Raw genomic sequence first — 20,778 nt, forward strand, 5'->3', positions numbered from 1 at the left:
TAAAAATATATATATATATTTCATTAGGTCATAAAAACATTAGCAACGAAATTTTAAAAAAAGATAAGAAGGTGTCATAATTCATAAAATAGTGGTAGAGGAGGCGTGTAGAAAAATAAAAGTAAAACTAATTATTTAAATGATTGATTCTGATGGTGCTTCATTATTAGAAATAATAGGACCAGTCTTATAGTCTACATCAACCAAAGCGCCATTATTATGACAACGAATTTCAACATCGATCTTAAATTTTTTTTGATTTAATTCTGTTTCATCTTCGTATTTCCAGGTGACCGTATCAAAAGATTCTTGTTTCGATTTATTATTAAACCTCAATTCTGGATTCTGTAAAGATTGTCCAATATCTTTTAATAGATGTTTCTCTACATGTTGTTTCAAATGACGAACATACTTCCGAGAATGACAATTTGCAGTGTCTTTAATCTTATCAGGATCATCATGAGCACCACGCATAATAAAAGGTGGATAATATTTCAATTTGCAATGAACATGATCAAATTCATTATCTTCTGTTTCATTTTTCAAATAAGTCCCGAAATCATTCATGTCTTCAAAGATCTTAACTGATTCACCTTCTCTAGTGGTGATCGTATTTACTTTAGGACCTTTGACTTTACTTTTCTTGTTAGGCATATTTGAAAATAGAGTGTAGAGAAATAAACTTAGTTAATTGAAAGTAATATAATATCTAATAAAAATGAGACAAAATGTGTACCAATTGATTAATTTGATAGAGATATTGATATATAGAGATATTGATATGATGTCCTAAGATGCAAAAGAATAAAAAAATTCGAACTGAACAGAAATATAATCGAAAACATTCTGCACCTTCCAAGCTCCTCTGCGTCCCCCTTTTTATATTCCTCCATTTACCCCAATTTTTATTATTATTGAATTACGAGAATGTGACATCCTCCAAAGAACTCTTCTTTTTTTCTTGTGACTATTTATTATAATGGTTGAAACAAGGAAATGTACGGCTGTGCGCCCGGGGAGAAATAAGACCAGAAAACAATGCGGAGATATTTGTTTATAGAAAGAAGAAAACTCACACAATTTGATATCGATGGATAAAGACTATAGTTGAATCATTTCAAAGGGATAAAAGGCATTTGGTTGGACAGAGTTGGTGGTAATGAGTCGATTTATTGTGTCTTGTTGGGGTGGTAGTTTGGTGTAGGTGTAAGGGCCTAGGGAAGCGAAGACTAGAGAAATGGAAATAACCACAGTTCACAAACTTTTATTGTTGTAGATGTTCATGTGGAGATTGATTATACTGTAACTAACTTGTAAAATTAATAATTTTATAGAATAGTGATGTTTGTTAAATTTTGTGAGTGTGTCAACGAATTGTGAGTAGAAAATGTTGGCCTTCTTTCTATATTGGTTATTTCACCTGCTTATGAAGTAGTTTTAACGACTAATCAAATGTGTTGTTTTCGAATGTTATTAAAATAAGAATATAGTTGCTAGTATATTTTACCTGTGTATGTGTTTGGTTCTAAGTTAAGTTTTGCAAATCTCCATTTAGTCCATTGTTAGGCTCAAGAAGAGGTTAAATTGGATTGCATTTATCTCTTTCTGTGTGTAACTATTGTTTTTACTTTAACATTATAACTCAACTTATGCTTACATCGCTTTACCTAACACTAAATAAAATGAACGAATACAAGTTTAACTCTTCTATGTCTACTTCAGCTCAGAGCAGACGACTATAACTTGATTTTATTTTATAATAAATTTATTTAGTTAAATAGAATATGTGTATTATTAATCTTTCCCATCAATATGTACCTGATATTCCAAAACATCACAAATTAAATAAATTTTATGTTCAAATATCTTCTACGTTTTAGGATATACGTTTTTTACCAAAGTTTGAAATTTTAGGCACTATGGCCGAGTGGTTAAGGCGACAGACTTGAAATCTGTTGGGCTCTGCCCGCGCTGGTTCAAATCCTGCTGGTGTCGTTATTTTTTATATTTTTCCAAAGTCGTTTGACGTTCATATTGAGTTCAATAAGGTACCAGTGTATCCATATCATAACTAATTGTTCATTTTCTGAGCTTTTCCATCAACACAAAATATTTGTTTATTTTGTTTACGAAACACCCTCACTTTGGTTACTATAATAATCAGTTAAAAATATTTATAAATTGCACTTCCCCCGATTTAAAGCCGCCCAACTATGACATACAAAATCTTCATGTCGGAAATAATTTGGACGCAATATTGTGTGGTTGCACTATAAGTATTGTACTTGTTGATAATGACCAAAATCAAAAGATTTTATAAGTAATCCCTACAATAATAAATGCTATGGTACGCACAGTAAAAATTTAACTCCATGCAAAAGAAGAAAAGAGTACGGACTTGTAAAATTGTTCATTCATATCATCGCGTAGAGAATCTGAGATAGAGTTATTCTCTCTATTAGTCTCTTCAAGCCTTAATTGTTTTAATCAGGACATTTTCTATATGATAATCGATCGATCTCTTTATATTATATATAAGTTACATATTAAAGAACATTTAATATTTTATATATATTATATTAAGAGCTTCTTTTTATATCAATGAGTGAATGTGAATAAAGGATTTTCTTTACCTATATTGAAATTAAGGGAGTTATACTACCCTTAATTTCTGACACATCGATGGGTGAGTTTCATAATCTTGACATAATAGAAAGACCAAGATTATAAATATGGAGTATTCTTTCTTCATTTCAATACACAATTTTCAATATTTAACTGTATAATATTTTGTATATTAAAATAAAAAGAAAGAGACAACAATTTCAATCTTAACCCTTCACCAATAAATTTAGTATATTACTAACCAAATATAAGTATGCAAAGTTCAAATAATTTCCAATACTTCAACAATAGTAGAACCAACAATCATTCAGGGCCTCTCCTTGTCCCATCACTGGATATGTGTCATCTAGCAGTTTTTCGTTTTATCGAAAATGCGCGAGATTTCAGAAAAGAAAAAGAAATCAAAATCTGTCTGAATATTAATACAGCCTCTTGATGAGAGGTGAACTAAAATAATAGCACTAAAGAACTATCATAACATTTAGTGATGAGGAAGATCAATATGCTAGAGTGGATGTACATATATTTGTGTACATGTTTTCAATAGAGTACAAGTACATTGCGATTTTAGTAGATTATGACAACAAATAGAAAGGAAAATAAACAATCCATTACTTCAACAAAGGACATACGGAAGGTACTCAAATTTTATGATGAAGCAACTTGGAAACGATTTTCTGGCAGACGCTATCAACTAATTGATACCTTTGGGTTAAAAGATGAGATAGCAAGTGAACAAGATGGTAAAATATCGCAAGTAGCTAATATTTTGAGAACTGAGTTTAGTTATCCACTATCTACCACTGAATATTTTGAAAGGTTAGTTATGGCAGCAATTCAATGTGTAAGACGTAATATGAAGAGGTCACTGAAGAGACAAGTTAACAAAATATCAAAACAAGCGAGCCATAGTATTTCAAAATCAACTAGAGTATCAGTTCGTCGTATAATACAGACTCAAAATAATATCAATAAGGTTGAAGAAAAGGGTAATGTTCCAAAGAAAGAGATTGTTGAACAAGTTGGAACTTTGAATAATGACGAAGACGATTTATTTGTCATAAGTAACGTACTGTCCGATGATCCTAGCGTAGATGTACCATCTAAAAAGACTGAGATAAAGGAATCTCCCGAGGTATATGACATTGAATATGATTCTATCATTAAATCTGTATTATCAGATATTATTAATGAAACTGTACCATTTTCGGAACAAGAATCTAACGCATCACATAAAGAACCAGATTTATCTAATTTTCTGACCAATTGTGAAAGGGATATGGAATCTCTAATTGCTACAAAAACTAAATCAGAAATCCCATTCTCCTTGAAAGAAAAACTTTTGCATAGTATTGAGAAGTCTAAGACTTGTTCTGCTATTGCGAAATCACATAATTCTCTCAACAAGTTCAATATTCTGTGTAATCTAGGAAAATCTTCGTACAACACAGCGTTAAATTTTATTATTGAGAAATTTACCCAAAACCAGGTAGACACATTGGAAATTTTATATGATAAAGCAAGCACAGATCGCTTTATATCTGATTTATCACGCCAACTCTTTAGCACAGCAACCAAAATTAATCTTTCCGTATCACTCTCAGATATCGCTCTAATTAGATTGTTCGTCATTACGGTGGGAGCATTGATTAAGGATTTTGGGTTTGATCCGATACTCTACCCGCTTAGTGAAATGATTATGCAACATATTATGATAAACTATCCACTCAATAAACCTAAATCAACAGTAACTTCACGTTCACAAAGGATATCAAATAATCAGCATACTATCCTGATGACCCTGCCTATTGACCCTCAATTGGCGAATAAAGAAGTATATAGAACTGTTACAATAAAGTATGGACCTAAAGAACAAGATTTTAGATTTCCTTTGCTAAGTAATGGGCCACCCACAATACAAGAAATCTTAAAAAATTGTCGAATATTATTTAATATAAGTCAATTGAATAAGACATCATTCGCCCTATTTAATGAGAATGGGTTAATATCCGATGATGATCATCTATCTCACTTATTTAGTGAGATACAATCAGGAAGTCTAACTTTAGTTATAAAGCCTACAGATCAAGTCTAGGTGGAAATACATTGTCCACAATTAAGTATCATATATAGTTTAATAATTTTAACTCTAGCTTATTGAGCCTCTTAAAACTATTATTATTAATTGTAATTAAAACAGTAAAGTTGAAATGTCAAAATTATATTGATTAAAATGTTAAATATTACGAATTTATAAACGAAAATATTACAAACAGTAACTACTATAAAATTCTATAGAATATGCTGTGTGCTAATAAAACTGGGTATCTTTATTAACTGAACTGATTGGAAATATCTAAATGTTTTCCAATACCTTCGAAAAATGTTATTGAATAAATGATTATTATGCTAAACAATCAACTTATAATAAGAAGACGAAAGCAGAGATCATAGCGATCCAAGAACCACCAATAGCTAGGTTAGCAGCAGCACCTTCGAAAGAGGAGATAGCAGCAGAAGAACCAGCCTTAGCAGTGGAAGCAGCTTGTTGAGAAACAACTGGGGAAGCAGTCTTGGTAGCAACAGAAGTGTTGGTAACAGTGGTAGTAGAATCAGTGTTCTTACCAGCGTTAGTGGCAGTAGCCTTACCTTCAGTACAGGTTTCACAAACAGTTTCGGTGGTGGTAGTCAAAGAGGTTTCAGTGACAGTGGAGTGAGCAGTGTAAGTGTTACCGCTAGCGTCAGTGGTCAAGTAGTCACATTCAACAACTTCAGTGACAGTACCGCCAACGACAACAGTGGTGGTGTAAGAGTCACCAGACATGTCAGTTGGAGTGTAGGTAGCTGGGTAGGTAGTCAAAGTGGAGACAGTTTCACCGTTAGACTTGGTAGAAGTACAGGTACAGACAACAACAGTGGAGGTACAGATTTCAGCAGTGATGGTTCTGGTGTAAGTGGTAGCAGTACCTTCAGTGATACATGGGTAAGAAGAAACTAGAGTGACAGTGTTACCGTTAGCGTCGGTGGTAGTGTAGTCACAGACAACGTAGACAGAAGTGGTACCGTCAACAACAACAGTGGTGGTGTAGGTGGTCAATGGAGTTTGAGAAGCAGTGATAGTGTAGGTAGATTCCAAAGTAACAGTGTTACCGTTGTTATCGGTGGTGACGTAGTCAGAAACAACTAAAGTTTCAGTGGTGGAAGCATCAGACTTGGTAGTGGTGTAGTAAGATAGGGCACCAGAAGCGGAAGAAGAAACTTCGGAGGAAGCAACAGCAGAAGAAGCAACAGGAGAAGCAACGGAGGCGTCAGAAGAAGCAGCAACGGAAGAAGCAACAGAAGAAGCTTCAGAAGAAGCAACAACAGAGGAGGCGTCAGAAGAAGCAACAGTCTTAGATTCAGCGTCTAGAGAAGAAGCAGCAGAACCAGTTAGAGTGTAGACAGTTTCAACAACGAAGGTGGAACCGTTAGCATCAGTAGTCCAGTAGAAAGAAATCAATTGAGTTTCAGTGGTACCGGAAGCAGTGACAGTGGTGGTGTATGGAGATGGTAGATCAGTGTTAGTGAAAGTGTTGGAAGCAGTGGTGACAGAAGATTTACCGTTTAGGGCATCTTCACAGCTTGGAGCTTCAGTACAGGTAGCACAGTTAGATGGTCTGGTAGCATCTGGGACAGCACCAGTGTAAGTAATACCAGCACCAATCCAGATGTGGTGAGTAACTCTGAACATTTGAGACATATCGTAACCGGCACCAATGTCGATTCTGATGAAGTCTAAACCGTCAATAACAGTCAACATACCGGAAGCAGTGTTGTAAGTGTAGTAAACAACTGGTAGTTGGAAGTAGATAGCGTTGGTGTTACCGAAACCTCTAACAGTTAGAGAAGTTAAACCTAATAGAGACTTGATGTAGACGATAGAAGTTTCAGAAGACATGTAGACAGTTTGAGACTTGACGGATCTGGTAATGATGTTTCTGACAGTGAAAGTAGCATATTCACCGACGTCGATACAACCTTCTTCACCTTCAAAGGCGACTCTGGCGTGTAAGTTAACACCTTGTAGACAGATGGTACCGTCGTTCCAGATGTGCCATAGATCTAAGTACAAACTTGGACCTAAGTGGACGTTGGTTAGGAAGTTAGAAGTACCCTTGTTGTAGAAAGCCAATAGACCTTCGTTGTGGAAAGTAATAGCCCAGATTCTGAAGTTGGAACCAGTGATCAATGGCTTCTTGGAGACCAAGTACATTTCACCGGAGTTGAAGAATTCGTTACCGAAGTTCTCGTAGATCAAACCAGTAGCAGCAAGGGAGTCATCAATAACGTAAGTACCGTAGTTGAAAACGTTGTCAATAGAAATAATAGTCATACCAATGTTAGAAGATTTAGTTTCACAGATGTATAGACCACCTCTGTTAGTGATGGTGTTGAAAAACTTGTGAATTAGACCGGACTTAATAACCAAGTTACCGCCGGAAGCGATTTTAACTGGTAGAATGAAAATGGTAAAACCATTTAGAACAGTGTTACCTTCGAAAGATTGACCGAAGGCAAAAGAGGCAAAGTATGACAGCATGAAAGCTGCGGTTACCAAAAATTGTTTAGTAGAAACCATAGCGAATGAATTGATTTGGATAATCTTTTTTGGTGATGTCTTATTATTGAATATTAATTATAAAATAATAAATGGAAAAGGAATGGAATATATTTAATTTTGGAAGAATATAGACCTCTTTATATATTCCAAAACCTTTCATTTCAAACTATCCTTTTTCAAAAAAAATTCTTGATGGTCGTTGATGTTTGTTGATGAAAGAGTTTTCGTTTCTTTCCATGTGAGGATAATACCACAACAACAACATCATCATCATCATCAACAACAACAACAGTATACTGTGCAAACTGCAGTATGTTTTTACCGAAATAAAAAATAGTATTAAAAATAACACTTGAATAACTAATGAAAATAAATTCAGTTCACTACAACTGCCTAAATGTTACAGTAGCCAACCATAGGAGGATTTACAACGATCATACATTAAATTTTTTTTATTTATTTAAAAGGAATTGAATCCACCCTCATTGGTGTTGTTTATTCAACTCTTTTCCAAATCAGGATAAAGTAAATAGTTATAAGATTCATGATTTAGTATATGTTCTTGATAGTATCAACTGTACTAATGGAGGGGCTCCTTATTTGTATCAGAAGTTTCCTCTATAGGAACTTCATGGCCTTGTACAGTTACTGATCTTGGCAACTAGAAGTTAGAGCATAGCGTAGCACCAGTCCCTTTCTTCTAAGACGACTCCGAACAAACAATAGAGAAAAGAAAGTGTGTCGTCGTCCAAAGACCAACTTTGTTTAGTAATGGAGAGCCTGTTTGTTTCGTAATGTACTCGTCTATCTTCTTTCAGTAAAAAAAACTTATATTACCAAAGGTCAAATCAAAAAGAAATTACTTTTCTTCAGTTATTTCTTTGAGTAGAGGCCATATATTTACGTTTCTTGTTGACGTTATTAATCGTTCTCCTTTCAAGATCTCTCCCTCTCTTTCGCTCTCTGTGAATGTTCTTCAAATTGCAAAAAAAGAATAGATATAACAATAACACTTTCCCTGAAAATAGAAAGAAAAAAAAGGATCTACGACTATTTCCTTTTTCGGTCCACCGCCAACTAAGTAATTAGTCGTTTCCCGAAAAGATGGAAAATTCCGAAACGACACAGATATGACGCGTCACATTCAAAAAAACTATGAGATCTAAGAAAAGAGCAGTCTTGAAAGTAACATTATCAGATCTTGCATTTCCTATTTTCTCATAAACAAAGAGAAGAAGGGGCCGTAAGTTCTTATTAAGAATATACGTACATACAGAGATATATGCGTGTGCATGTAAGAGCCGATGAAGTTTGTAGGTGGTTTTTCAGGGATTCTTAAGATATTAGGTAAGTTATTATTGAATAAAATAAAATTTTCTCCTTCCTGTAGGGATCTCCCTTGCGGCCAATCTAGATTTACGATAACTGCCCTAGAATAAAATCTGAAACACGACTAAATGACTATTTAAGAAGCTATTTTCATTTCAATTTTCTTTTTTGTTTATTTATTTATTTATTTATATTTTCTTTCTTTTATGCTTAGTGCATCAGAAAACAGAGCTTATTCTTTAGCTATTGCATAGTTTTAATAGTATTATTGTTGTTACTTTTTTTAAAGAACAAAATGTCACTAAGAAAAAAAGCAACAAACTTAGTGGGATGAAGAGGGAAATTTAGAAAAAGGACGATATATCCTTCCAATACTTACATGTATTGTTAATTGGCTATCTTTTAGGCAATAAGTTATTTTTAATTATGTATATTTGTTACTGTTCCATAATATCTCCAAAGTTACTCTAAATATTTTATGTTTGTTGTAATTACAAAGCAAAGAAAAAAAATTTTGAACAAGAGAGTATTAAAGACATAAATTAGTTACAGCACCAAGATCGGTTATAATATTTACTTCCAAACCCCCTTTTCTCTCATATAATAATATTATTGACTTTTTCTTCTTACTTGTGATGTTTGTCAATAAATATTATGTAAATATTTTCTTTTCGATATTAAAAGCATTCTAGGAATCTGGTTCACACTGTCTTGTCCTCATTAATTCAAAGGGAAAGACAACTACCAGGCATGTACAAGTAACTTTTTAATGTTTATTGATTGAGAGAGGAATAGCTTCATAATATTGTTGTATTTCCCAGTTAATGATCTCTTCATATTTATCAACAAAGCACTCCCTTTGACCCTAAGGTTCTTGTCAACTATAAACAACTCCCTAATATTAGATAATGACTTGAACTCACCTCTTACTAATATCCAGTTTTAACTAAAAGGTTTTTAAAGAACAGCTTTACCATTAACGCTACCTACCCTTCTAGTTTCCACTTTTCGAAATGTTAGGAACTCGATAGGAATCATATTCCTACCTTGCAAAATATAGAATGTTGACTTATAATTTTTCCTCTTTTGGATTGAGCTATTGATTAATGTAATAAACATGGCTATTCTATATGTTAATCCCCCGGGTCTATCGTTTATCACATAGCATCCCCTCCAAGTTTTGCCATCAGTTCATATTGGTATCCACTTATGAAAACCAATGCATTCAAGATGATGAAATCTGTTAATAAAATATTTACTTCAAGTTGTTAATGCCATGGCTTTCCATAGCGTTGCTGCCTTTGGAACTACGCACCCAATATCTATGTAAATACTTTTGTAATTGGCCATAGAAATTGTATAATTGACTTATCACATCCGTGGAACATAACCACTTCTATTTTATTAACTTGCCTTCTAAATGTTTGAGAGCTGCGTCGGTCGATTGTCTTTGTTTTATTATTATGTTTGGTGAAATAATGTCACTTTTGTTAGGATTGTAAAGTGTATGCCAATATACAAGGCAAGCTGACATCACCATTTGTCATATAGCAAAGAGGCCGAATTCTTTTTCTCGTTTCTGGAACTATCACAGGTGTTCATAATAATGAGAAAAGCTTGTTTATTTACATCAATAATATAAAAAAATTGGTATATTGCTGCGCATTTTCTTTCTCCTACAGGATATACATGTACATATATTGTGCATGATTAATTACCTTTTAGGAGAAATAAGATTCTAGACCAAATTAGTCTTATTTATGTAACCACTCTTTAGTAGCAAATCCCTGTGTTTCATATATTTATAAACTGTTGTAATTCTTAACCAGTAAAAACTTTATATCCTAAACAGTCTATAAATTACTTCCACTTTGAGCATTATGTTTATTATTTATTTTGTTCCCCGATACAACGATATAAGGATTGTCATAGAAAAAATAATTAAGTTTTGCTACTTTATTTCTTGTGGCCTATTCATATTTTGTAATAACTTACAATTCAGCACCACATATAGTATGTTCAATATAATTTCAAATTACCCTTTATGTTTGTAAACACCCATTTTGAGATAATAGCTCTTGAAACCTTATTATAATTCCTATTTGGTTCTTTTTTTTTCTTTTTTTTCTTATTGGTATATTTTTATGAATTGTCATATTTTTTTAGCTAGAAAAATTGTCCCACTAGGTAGAAAATGAATTTCTCATCTTTGATAATAGATTTACCCAGCACACTCAGTTCTCGTCACCCAGAATATTTATGATGTAAAGCAGTTATTGTTTTTGGAAAAGTAAAAAAAAAACCCTTAAAAGTTTGAAAGTTCTTCATAATAAAAGCCGAAAGCGTAGAAATAAAATGAGAAATAAATAGTAGTTTCAACTAAAAATAGCCCTTCTAATTCAAAAAAACACCATAATTATCTGCTTAATGCTCAGTTGAAAATACAAGAAAGCTTTATTTGTTTAATCCCTCCCTTGGGGGAGTTTCTCGAAATTTACACTAAAAACTATTTACTTATTATCAAGGAGATCGGTATCGACCCTAGTGATAGGCAATAGACATATATCTGACCCATACTATGTAGTTATTGTAGTTGTAATAACTGAAACTCTTTGGTTTGTATAGTTTTCTTTCCTCAGTTTCTCTAAACCACAGTTGGAAGATACCTTGCAGGTGTTTGGCTTATCCAATTTATAATTAATTTATGTCATGTCCTATTGTTTTTTTTCGGTGTCCTTGAACAATATTATTTTCGGCTCAGGGTATGGTGATATCCAGAGACAAAATGTTTCATAATATGATGAAACTTATGCAATACAATGAATCAAATAAAATACACTATGAAAAATACAAGGTCTAATTCTTATAGTTCAAAAATAAGATCACATCTCTTGTAGTCATTGTTGTTAGTCTTTGGTGAGCCCTGTTCTCTGTATATATATTTATATCTGATAATTTTGATACTTGTGTAACTAAACAAAGGTCATGTGGAATATCAAAATCTTATGGAGAAATATAATAGTGGACTATCACAAAAGCACATTAATGTCTTTGGTACTATCAAAAATATAAATATGAATAGAAGAATATTGTAAAAGAACAGAAAGTAGTATATAAATTATTTAGAGGTATTCGTATATATCAACATTACAATCGATATATAATCATATCGGGGAACGTTCCTTCGCTATTTCTGTACTATGTCATTAAAATTGTTCATATATTTAAGGGTAAATAGTCCTCTTCTAATATTTTGTTTTAACCTAAAGTCTTAAGTATTGAACATGTCTCTTATTCACTCAACCTTGGAACACTATATCCACAATGATCAAGTTAGATGTGATCACCTTAGTAAGATACATATATTTTCAATAAAATGAGGTTTAAAAAAAAGGATATGAAATTAAAGGGGTATTATGTAGTTTGTTATAATATGATTATATAAATGACTATATTAGCTTTTAATATGCTAATTGAACGAATTTTAATGGATTATTCTAATAAAAATTTATGATCATGCAATGAGATTAGAATAATAGGAAAACAAAGGCGGAAACCATGGCAATCCAAGATCCAACAACCATGTTGGAGGCAGAACCTTCATATTCAGATAAGTTCTTGGTAGAAGCAGCAGAAGAAGCAGATTGAACTTCAACAACTGGCGAAGCAGTCTTGGTGGAGACAGCAACATTAGTGATAGTAGTGGTAGTATCTTCAGAAGCAGTGTTAGCACCATTGTTAGAACCGTTAGAGGCGACGGTGTTGGTGTTTTCATTGTTCTTACCAGCGTTGGTGGCAGTAGCCTTACCTTCAGTACAGGTTTCACAAACAGTTTCGGTGGTGGTAGTCAAAGAGGTTTCAGTGACAGTGGAGTGAGCAGTGTAAGTGTTACCGCTAGCGTCAGTGGTCAAGTAGTCACATTCAACAACTTCAGTGACAGTACCGCCAACGACAACAGTGGTGGTGTAAGAGTCACCAGACATGTCAGTTGGAGTGTAGGTAGCTGGGTAGGTAGTCAAAGTGGAGACAGTTTCACCGTTAGACTTGGTAGAAGTACAGGTACAGACAACAACAGTGGAGGTACAGATTTCAGCAGTGATGGTTCTGGTGTAAGTGGTAGCAGTACCTTCAGTGATACATGGGTAAGAAGAAACTAGAGTGACAGTGTTACCGTTAGCGTCGGTGGTAGTGTAGTCACAGACAACGTAGACAGAAGTGGTACCGTCAACAACAACAGTGGTGGTGTAGGTGGTCAATGGAGTTTGAGAAGCAGTGATAGTGTAGGTAGATTCCAAAGTAACAGTGTTACCGTTGTTATCGGTGGTGACGTAGTCAGAAACAACTAAAGTTTCAGTGGTGGAAGCATCAGACTTGGTAGTGGTGTAGTAAGATAGGGCACCAGAAGCGGAAGAAGAAACTTCGGAGGAAGCAACAGCAGAAGAAGCAACAGGAGAAGCAACGGAGGCGTCAGAAGAAGCAGCAACGGAAGAAGCAACAGAAGAAGCTTCAGAAGAAGCAACAACAGAGGAGGCGTCAGAAGAAGCAACAGTCTTAGATTCAGCGTCTAGAGAAGAAGCAGCAGAACCAGTTAGAGTGTAGACAGTTTCAATTGGGAAAGAAGAACCGTTAGCATCAGTAGTCCAGTAGAAAGAAATCAATTGAGTTTCAGTGGTACCGGAAGCAGTGACAGTGGTGGTGTATGGAGATGGTAAATCAGTGTTAGTATAAGTGTTAGATTCAGTAGAAACAGAGGTTTGAGCGTTTAGAGCATCTTGACAGTCTGGAACTTCGACACATTCAGCACAAACAGCTGGTCTGGTAGCATCTGGGACAGCACCAGTGTAAGTAATACCAGCACCGATCCAGATGTGGTGAGTAACTCTAAACATTTGAGACATATCGTAACCAGTACCAATGTCGATTCTGATGAAATTCAAACCATCAATAACAGTCAACATACCGGAGGCAGTGTTGTAAGTGTAGTAAACAACTGGTAGTTGGAAGTAGATAGCGTTGGTGTTACCGAAACCTCTAACAGTTAGAGATGTTAGACCTAGTAGAGACTTGACGTAAATGACAGAAGTTTCATCAGACATATAGATGGTTTGAGATTTGACAGATCTGGAGATCAAATTGTTGATAGTTAAAGTGGCGTAAGCACCGACGTCAACACAACCAGTACCTTCGAAAGCAACTCTAGCATGCATGTTGATGGATCTTAGACAGATAGTACCAGTGTTGGTGATATGTAGAGCATCAATTAAAGTTTCTGGACCTAGTTCAACAGTGGATAAGAAGTTGGAACTACCGTTTTGATAGAAAGCCATTAGACCTTCGTTGTGGAAAGATAGAGCCCAGATTCTAAAAACAGAACCGGTGATAAGTGGTTTCTTACCGTAAATGAAGAATTCACCAGCATTGTAGAACTTGATACCAGCAGACTTGAAGGTTAGACCAGTTAGAGCAGTAGAGTCATCGACGACAAAGGTACCGTAATTGTTAATGTTACCAGCAGCAAGAACGGTCATACCGACGTTGATAGCCTTGGTTTCACAGATGTATAGACCACCTCTGTTAGTGATGGAGTTGAAGAAATTGTGAATTAGACCAGATTCAATAACCAAGTTGGAATCAGTAGAGACAGTGACAGGTAGAATGAAGACAGTTAAACCGTTTAGAACAGTGTTACCGGTAAAGGTTTTACCGAACGCAAAAGTAGCGAAGTACGACAGCATGAAAGCTGCAGTTACCAAAAATTGTTTAGTGGAAAGCATAGCGAATGAATAGATTGAAATAATCTTTTTTGGTGATGGTTTTTTTTTTAATATTTCAAAAAAGTAATTAATAAAAGAGATGGAAACAAGAATAACCAAATTTAAAATAATATTATGAACGTTTATATACTTGTGAATTCCATTTTAACATTTTGATATATTTGTTCTTTTCTTCCAAAATTTCAAAAATAAAACTACTACATTATATCATATTGTTGTTTAGAGGTGATTCTTTTGTTAGTCGTGTCTTCACCTCAATACGCGATTGTTTCTACCCTAAGTGGTTCCTAACACATCTAATGATTCCGTTAATAAACAACCAAAATCATCGGTAACTTTTTTAGTAAGTTATCTTCATTCTAGCAACATCACAATAAATTTCAATATACTTTGTATTGAGTGATGTCCTCAAAAAAATCGTTAGTACAATCCACAGGGTGTATAATTTCCGTTTCCTATGTCCCTGTGTCCTACTATTTTGACATCTTCTTAATATAGGTACTGATTCCATCGCGAGTTCAACCCGTTTTGGGGTATGGAGTCGTATCGCCTCGCGAATTAATGGATATTTTTGAGATCTCGTTCCTTGCGCTCTTTTCTCGGCGGACATGGTAATAATTGCTTGGAGAAATCAAGGGAAAAAACAGGAGGAAGATAGCGGCTCCGCAACGTCAATGATTCTTAAGAAACGACTTTCAAGTGACGGATCCTGAACTCTATCAACAACCAGATAAGGTAATTTCAGAAATGAGCTCTAGTATTATTGTTATTCGTTGCTTGTATATATTTCTTACAAAATACAAGGAAATGAAGAATCAGAGCGTAATTATATGAATCATTCTGTTCGATATTGACGTTCTTCATTCAATTAATGTCATTGACTATGGTTATCCTGGAATTTTCAGGCAAGATAGTTACTCACTATTCAATTTTCATTGTGTATCAACAATACAAGGAATAAAGATTGTGTTTGTTTGAAATAGTCATTTCTGAAAAGACCTTCTTTCATTAACATTATACACTAATGGTAAATATGTTAGACTCATACATTATATTGGTTTGTTTATAAGATTTTTTTCCAACTTGGTTGCTGTTACTAAAGGTTTACCAACATACCATTTCAGTTCGACTATTCTAGTTTTCCTTGACCCTTCTGGGAAATTAGAATTTGAGTGACTGTAATTTTCACTAGTAATGGCCAATTCAAAAACAGTAGTTCTTTTTGCATTGTTGCCCACCTGTAGCTTTCTTAGAATATGTATTGTCAGTTATTGAACATACCAATGAGATGAGAATAAGAAAATTCTGTCAAACTGACCTTACTTCTTAGTGCAACTTTAAAAAAAAATTAACAGTTCAAAATAGACTTAGATTAAGAGATTATTTTATTTGGATCTTCCATAGACAACTTATTTGATGATCATACATGTAGCATCTATATACATAGCAGTAAGCTTCTTGAATTCTTAATGTATTTTGTTCCCTCTGAAATTATAACATTTCCATTCAAAAATAGAGAGTTATCATTTTAAAGCTCTAAAAACCTAAATATATGACATAGTAAAATGTACCATCAAAAAAAGACCAGATGATAGTGATTTCTTTTCACAACTCTTCTGAATATTGAAAAAAATATTGAGCCGATAAATTGTTACCATTGAAATTTATCAAAAAGAGAATCAAAAAGGACGGATTGGTCGTTGGATTACCAATTTTTTGAAACGCCGAACAATTCAAAGCTTAATTAATGTACAAAAAAAAGACGTAACTGTTCTGCGCAATGAACCTGATGAACATTGCTGAGTTCATCGTTAAGAAAGCGCTTGACAAATCGTAGCTAAAGAATACACTACAACCATATTGAAAAAGATGTTCAAAATGCTTAATTTAGATAAACTGTACTAAATTTAATGTACATTGCGAAGAAATTCAGTGAACGTTTTGATCTAGTATATCGGGCGAGAGCGTAACTTGTAAAAATGTTCTATTCTCTGCTTTCTTTGACTTTTTTTTTTGAAACTTTGATTTGTTTCATCTTTCGATTTGCATTTCTTACTTATCTAAGTTGTAGGGACCTTTCTTAAGAATAAGCCCTATAACATTATAAAACCCTAATATGTGATACCCTAGGGTTTGTTTTATTTTTATAATTCTTGTTTTTTCCATAAAGTTCACTTTTTTAAACTAAATAATAATTTTGATGTATTTAGCTTGTATTGAGGAATATGAAAGAAGAGTTTACTTTGTAAACATTCGTACACAATTACATATTTTAATAGGGAAATAGTTCAAGTTTAGTATTTGGTGTCTAATGTGTCAACAGAGTAATTTACTTAATGACAGAAATTATATAGGAGCAAGCTATCTCAAATGTCCTAGAAATAGCAAAAACAAAATATTACGTCATGAACTAAGAGAAATAGAGTTTCAAGAAAATAAATAATATATAAAGACAGAGAATTCTGAACTTACATTCTAAGTTAAAATCCATTTGTTCTATAAATTTTATATATAATAAAAACCACTTACAAATAGTAGAAAGGATTAACATATAACATTTGCTTTACTTTAACTATGTACACTTAAGCTGCTACTAAATCCCTTACCTTTACAATTGACAATGAGCGAATCCAGATCTAACTCTACAATGTAAGCTTCAACTCACTTAAGAATTATAATAGAACAATATTTGAAATAAAAAAACTTACAATTAGTACAGCTTCTCTTAAAAGAAGTCTGATGGTATTCAATTCTATACATGGAATTTTTATTACTTATTAATATATCTCAATATGAAAGTTTTCTATCGTTAATCTTTTGACTTATTTCTTCGAAATAATTGAAAATTTAATATGTTTAGTTTTATTTAATTATTTCTCCAACTCATCTAATCCAGGGGACTACAGTAGTACCACGATCACATATTAAAATATTTTTTTATGATCAAGTGTGTCCTGACAGTATTACTTTATAAAGAGCCAGATTTCAGCTGATATTAAGGGATTCTAAGAACTTAAGATTCTAGTTTTTTCTCAATTTTGTGTTTTTTTTATGTTTCCTTATTAAGTGTTAGTTACTACGAATCCTTTATATATACACAAGTTATTTCAATTGCTGCCAAAGCTATATATACATAATACTACTTAAGTGTCTTTATTTTTGATACATCTTTAAAAGTTAGGATTGTTAGTTTCAATATAAATATATGTCGTGTATAATAGAGAATCTCCTTAACCACATATTTCCTGACAATATCTAGAAATTGTATAAACTTACAGATCAAAACAATACTGTATCTACTAATTGGCGCAATCCACAGTCTCTTTCACTTTTTAATTAAACGAACAACAATCTTTTGCCAGCAAGAGTTACAACAATGTCGTTCTTAGTTAGCAAATATTCTCATATTATCATTTACATCGTTAATAATTGTAAAGAGAACAAATAAAGCTAAAAGTTCGCATTATTATTAGGTTTGGCGTACCGGTTTATTTGAATAATTCCCGTTATAGATATCAATGTATATCCTGTTGCTTTTTTACAAATCAACTGTTTCTGTTACTTACATAACACAAACAAGACTAAGGATCCGATGTCGCAGAAGGTAACATCAACATTCAAGAAAGAGGTAACTACGCGGTACATATTAGGGAAATCAACCTAGTGCGAAGAATAGGAAGTTGTTAATTACATAACTTTTTTTAATAAATTCCAAGTACGACGCCAAACGTAACGATGAGTTATCTCTCTTTTTGTTCGTATGAGTATTACTTTGATGTGATGATGGACACCCATAGGGAATCAGATAGGTGTTCGCTTTTGTGTTTGATATCTACTCCTGTAACGTCGTAAAAAATTAACTACTTTTACAATTAAAGTAATAAAAGTACACGACTATCCAATTAAACTACTATCCTCTTATCTGTTAAAAGGATTTTCGAATTTTGACAGTCATGATTTACACATATTGCTACTGATAAATAGTTGGTTGGTTAGTTTTAGTGACTAACGGAATCGGTTATAGAACTATTAAAAACCGGCCTGTCAACCCTATGTCTTTCTTCAACATACTCTAGCCAAGAAAATTTTGTTCGTAGTTAATCACTATTATTAATATTACTACGAAGTTTCACTTTAAGAAACGACCTGCATTCATTCGCTGCGGCCTATTCGTTTAATATTTCCCGTTTAGGTAAAGACCCATATGGAATCAGCATTCATTTTTTTGTTTTCTTTTCGATTTCTTTAACAGCTGATTAGTTAAATTTTTTTTAAAAAGAGGAGACCGACAGAAAATTTTTTCTATCTCCTAATAAACGAATAGAAGGTATAGACAGATCTGTAACATATTACTATATAGCACATGCTACCTATGCTACTATACAGTGAGTGACCAATTGGCGTACGTTATTCAACTTCAGGAATTCTGTTTTTGTTTTAATTTTTGTCCACGTACATTTCTTAGAGATTTACAACGTAGATCTTACAATTCTTGTTTCTGAAGAACAAAATCTCTGACATAATATGTGACAATACAGTGTAGAGATTTTGTGACTTTCGGTCATCTCTGTTTCTCTTCAATTTTAAGACTCTCTATAACGTTTCTTAAGCAATAAAATTTATATTCTCGTATGGTTTCGTCATGCTTGTGTAAGTCAATTAATTTATTATCTGGTTTAGGAGATCACATTTAAACTTTATCAGTAGGGGTAGGGTTCATTAACGCCGCCTTGTAATATATTCTTTACGGGACTACAGCATGTCCTGTCAATCTCAAATATTTGTTCTAAGTTAACTTAGTTAAGTAAGTTTCTCCAGAGAGAGGCTCGGAGGGGGAAAGTGTACTTCAAACGAGATTTGGTAATGAAAATTCTCTCCGTTTTATTCTTGGTCAAATATCTTAATACATCTGATTTACTAAGGAATGTTCTTATTTCTATGATGAAACAATCTCAAAACTCCATATTTTTTCTCCTATATTGTTACATTTCTGTTGATACAAACAAGGATATTTAGGAATTCTATCGCTTATTTATAAAATTTGATACAAACAAGGATATTTATAAGCCAACTTTCCCAATCCTGTAGTGATTTTAAGAAATATGCAACAATTTGCAATCTTTTTTTTATCATTTTATTTACTGTGTTAAAATTTTACGATATACCACTAACTAATTACTTCTTGATAATTTTTTCAATAATCTACAGATACAATCGAAAAACTATTTGTTTCTTCTTTTCAATATCTTAACTAGTATCAGTTTTTAATTTTAATTTAATTTGATATTTTAATTAATCAAGAAGTTCTTTAATATTGCGATAAGACAATGGTGAATTACAAAGTACTAATGAGCAAGTATAGTACTTAAAGCTACGCTACTATTATCTCCTCGGAAACAGATGTGTGCTTTCATTAACCTCAAAAAAAATAAAAAAAATGGGTGGGTACAAGCTTAGTATGTGATTGATCGTATTTGTAAAGAAAAACAATATTAATATTATTATTTATTTCTTGGTACCTATTACTATTACAAAGCATAATAGTAACAGAATGTTAAAATACCACAGTCGGTTCTTATCGGAACCAGCAACATACGTCTACGAACTCTCCTCTGAGATCTCTCATCTGCTAAATAGTCTAAGAATTTTATTACTAAGTCGGTTAATTACGAAATGACCAACGTTGACGTTAAAACGCAGGACATCAAGAAAACTGTAGATTATGTAGTGAAAGAGAATAACTCCCGTAGTATTTGATTATTTTTATTTTGGTTTACTTTTAAATTTTTTACTAGATTCCCCAAAACGTAAGTCACAATTTTTAATAGTCACTAAGAATTAACGTAGATTATGCCCTTTTCTGGAAATAACATTTCCACGTAATATTCTCTGAAATTATTGTTTGTATATCACTTTTTCTATTGTTTTCCAATTCTCTGAACCAGATTGTTTTTTGAAAAAATTCTTTTGAAAATTTAGAGAAAATCAGGGAATAAGAAGGAAGAGACTGTACAGAATCCGTCAATCTGTTAGTCTGTCTTTACACACCTGACACAGGTGAATTAAATGAGCTTAGTATATCGTCTTTTTTTCTTCTTCTTGTTCCCGCGAAAAACGACTGCAAAAAAAAAATGCTATACCGTTAACAACAATTATTAGACGTGATAAAAAGGTTCATCGCATATAGCTTCGTAGGGGCTTATCACCCTGAGTTTTGATAGACTGTAGGATGAATTTTAAATGAAAATATATATTTTCCTCAATTAGTTAAACTAAACGGGTTAAGTATTGAATCGTGTCAATACCCATGTAATTATTTGCCGAATTGGGACTATGCATATAATACTGCATACTATTCCATACGAAATGAGTTCTAGTTAAAATGCTGTTACCAATAGGAAGAAGTTTATTTTTAGGGCAGAGATTTAGTTGATGTAGCTTATTTGAAGA

General features: G+C 33.1%; 4 protein-coding genes and 1 non-coding gene across 5 annotated transcripts; 2 read left to right on the top strand and 3 right to left on the bottom strand.

The window, feature by feature from the left end:
• Window positions 1–135: 135 nt before the first annotated feature.
• Window positions 136–654, bottom strand: RGI2 (Rgi2p; the record flags this gene model as incomplete). Its single annotated transcript, XM_041548350.1, has 1 exon — window positions 136–654. The coding sequence occupies one exon, from the start codon at window positions 652–654 to the stop codon at window positions 136–138; it is 519 nt and encodes a 172-aa protein (XP_041404284.1).
• Window positions 655–1,913: 1,259 nt separating this feature from the next.
• Window positions 1,914–1,995, top strand: KABA2_01S09306. Its single transcript has one exon. It is a non-coding gene; the product is annotated as a tRNA-Ser (tRNA).
• A 1,207-nt stretch (window positions 1,996–3,202) lies between these two features.
• VHR1 (Vhr1p) lies at window positions 3,203–4,720 on the top strand (the record flags this gene model as incomplete). The annotated part of the gene is made up of 1 exon (XM_041548351.1): window positions 3,203–4,720. One exon carries the CDS (start codon window positions 3,203–3,205, stop codon window positions 4,718–4,720), a length of 1,518 nt encoding a protein of 505 aa, XP_041404285.1.
• Window positions 4,721–5,047: 327 nt separating this feature from the next.
• KABA2_01S09350 (uncharacterized protein) lies at window positions 5,048–7,243 on the bottom strand (the record flags this gene model as incomplete). The annotated part of the gene is made up of 1 exon (XM_041548352.1): window positions 5,048–7,243. The coding sequence occupies one exon, from the start codon at window positions 7,241–7,243 to the stop codon at window positions 5,048–5,050; it is 2,196 nt and encodes a 731-aa protein (XP_041404286.1).
• A 4,838-nt stretch (window positions 7,244–12,081) lies between these two features.
• On the bottom strand, window positions 12,082–14,328 carry KABA2_01S09372 (uncharacterized protein; the record flags this gene model as incomplete). The annotated part of the gene is made up of 1 exon (XM_041548353.1): window positions 12,082–14,328. One exon carries the CDS (start codon window positions 14,326–14,328, stop codon window positions 12,082–12,084), a length of 2,247 nt encoding a protein of 748 aa, XP_041404287.1.
• Between the last annotated feature and the right edge of the window lie 6,450 nt (window positions 14,329–20,778).

The sequence above is a fragment of the Maudiozyma barnettii genome, assembly GCF_903064755.1.
Source record: "Maudiozyma barnettii strain CLIB 1767 genome assembly, contig: KABA2_01, whole genome shotgun sequence".
Taxonomy (NCBI): Eukaryota; Fungi; Ascomycota; class Saccharomycetes; order Saccharomycetales; family Saccharomycetaceae; genus Maudiozyma; species Maudiozyma barnettii.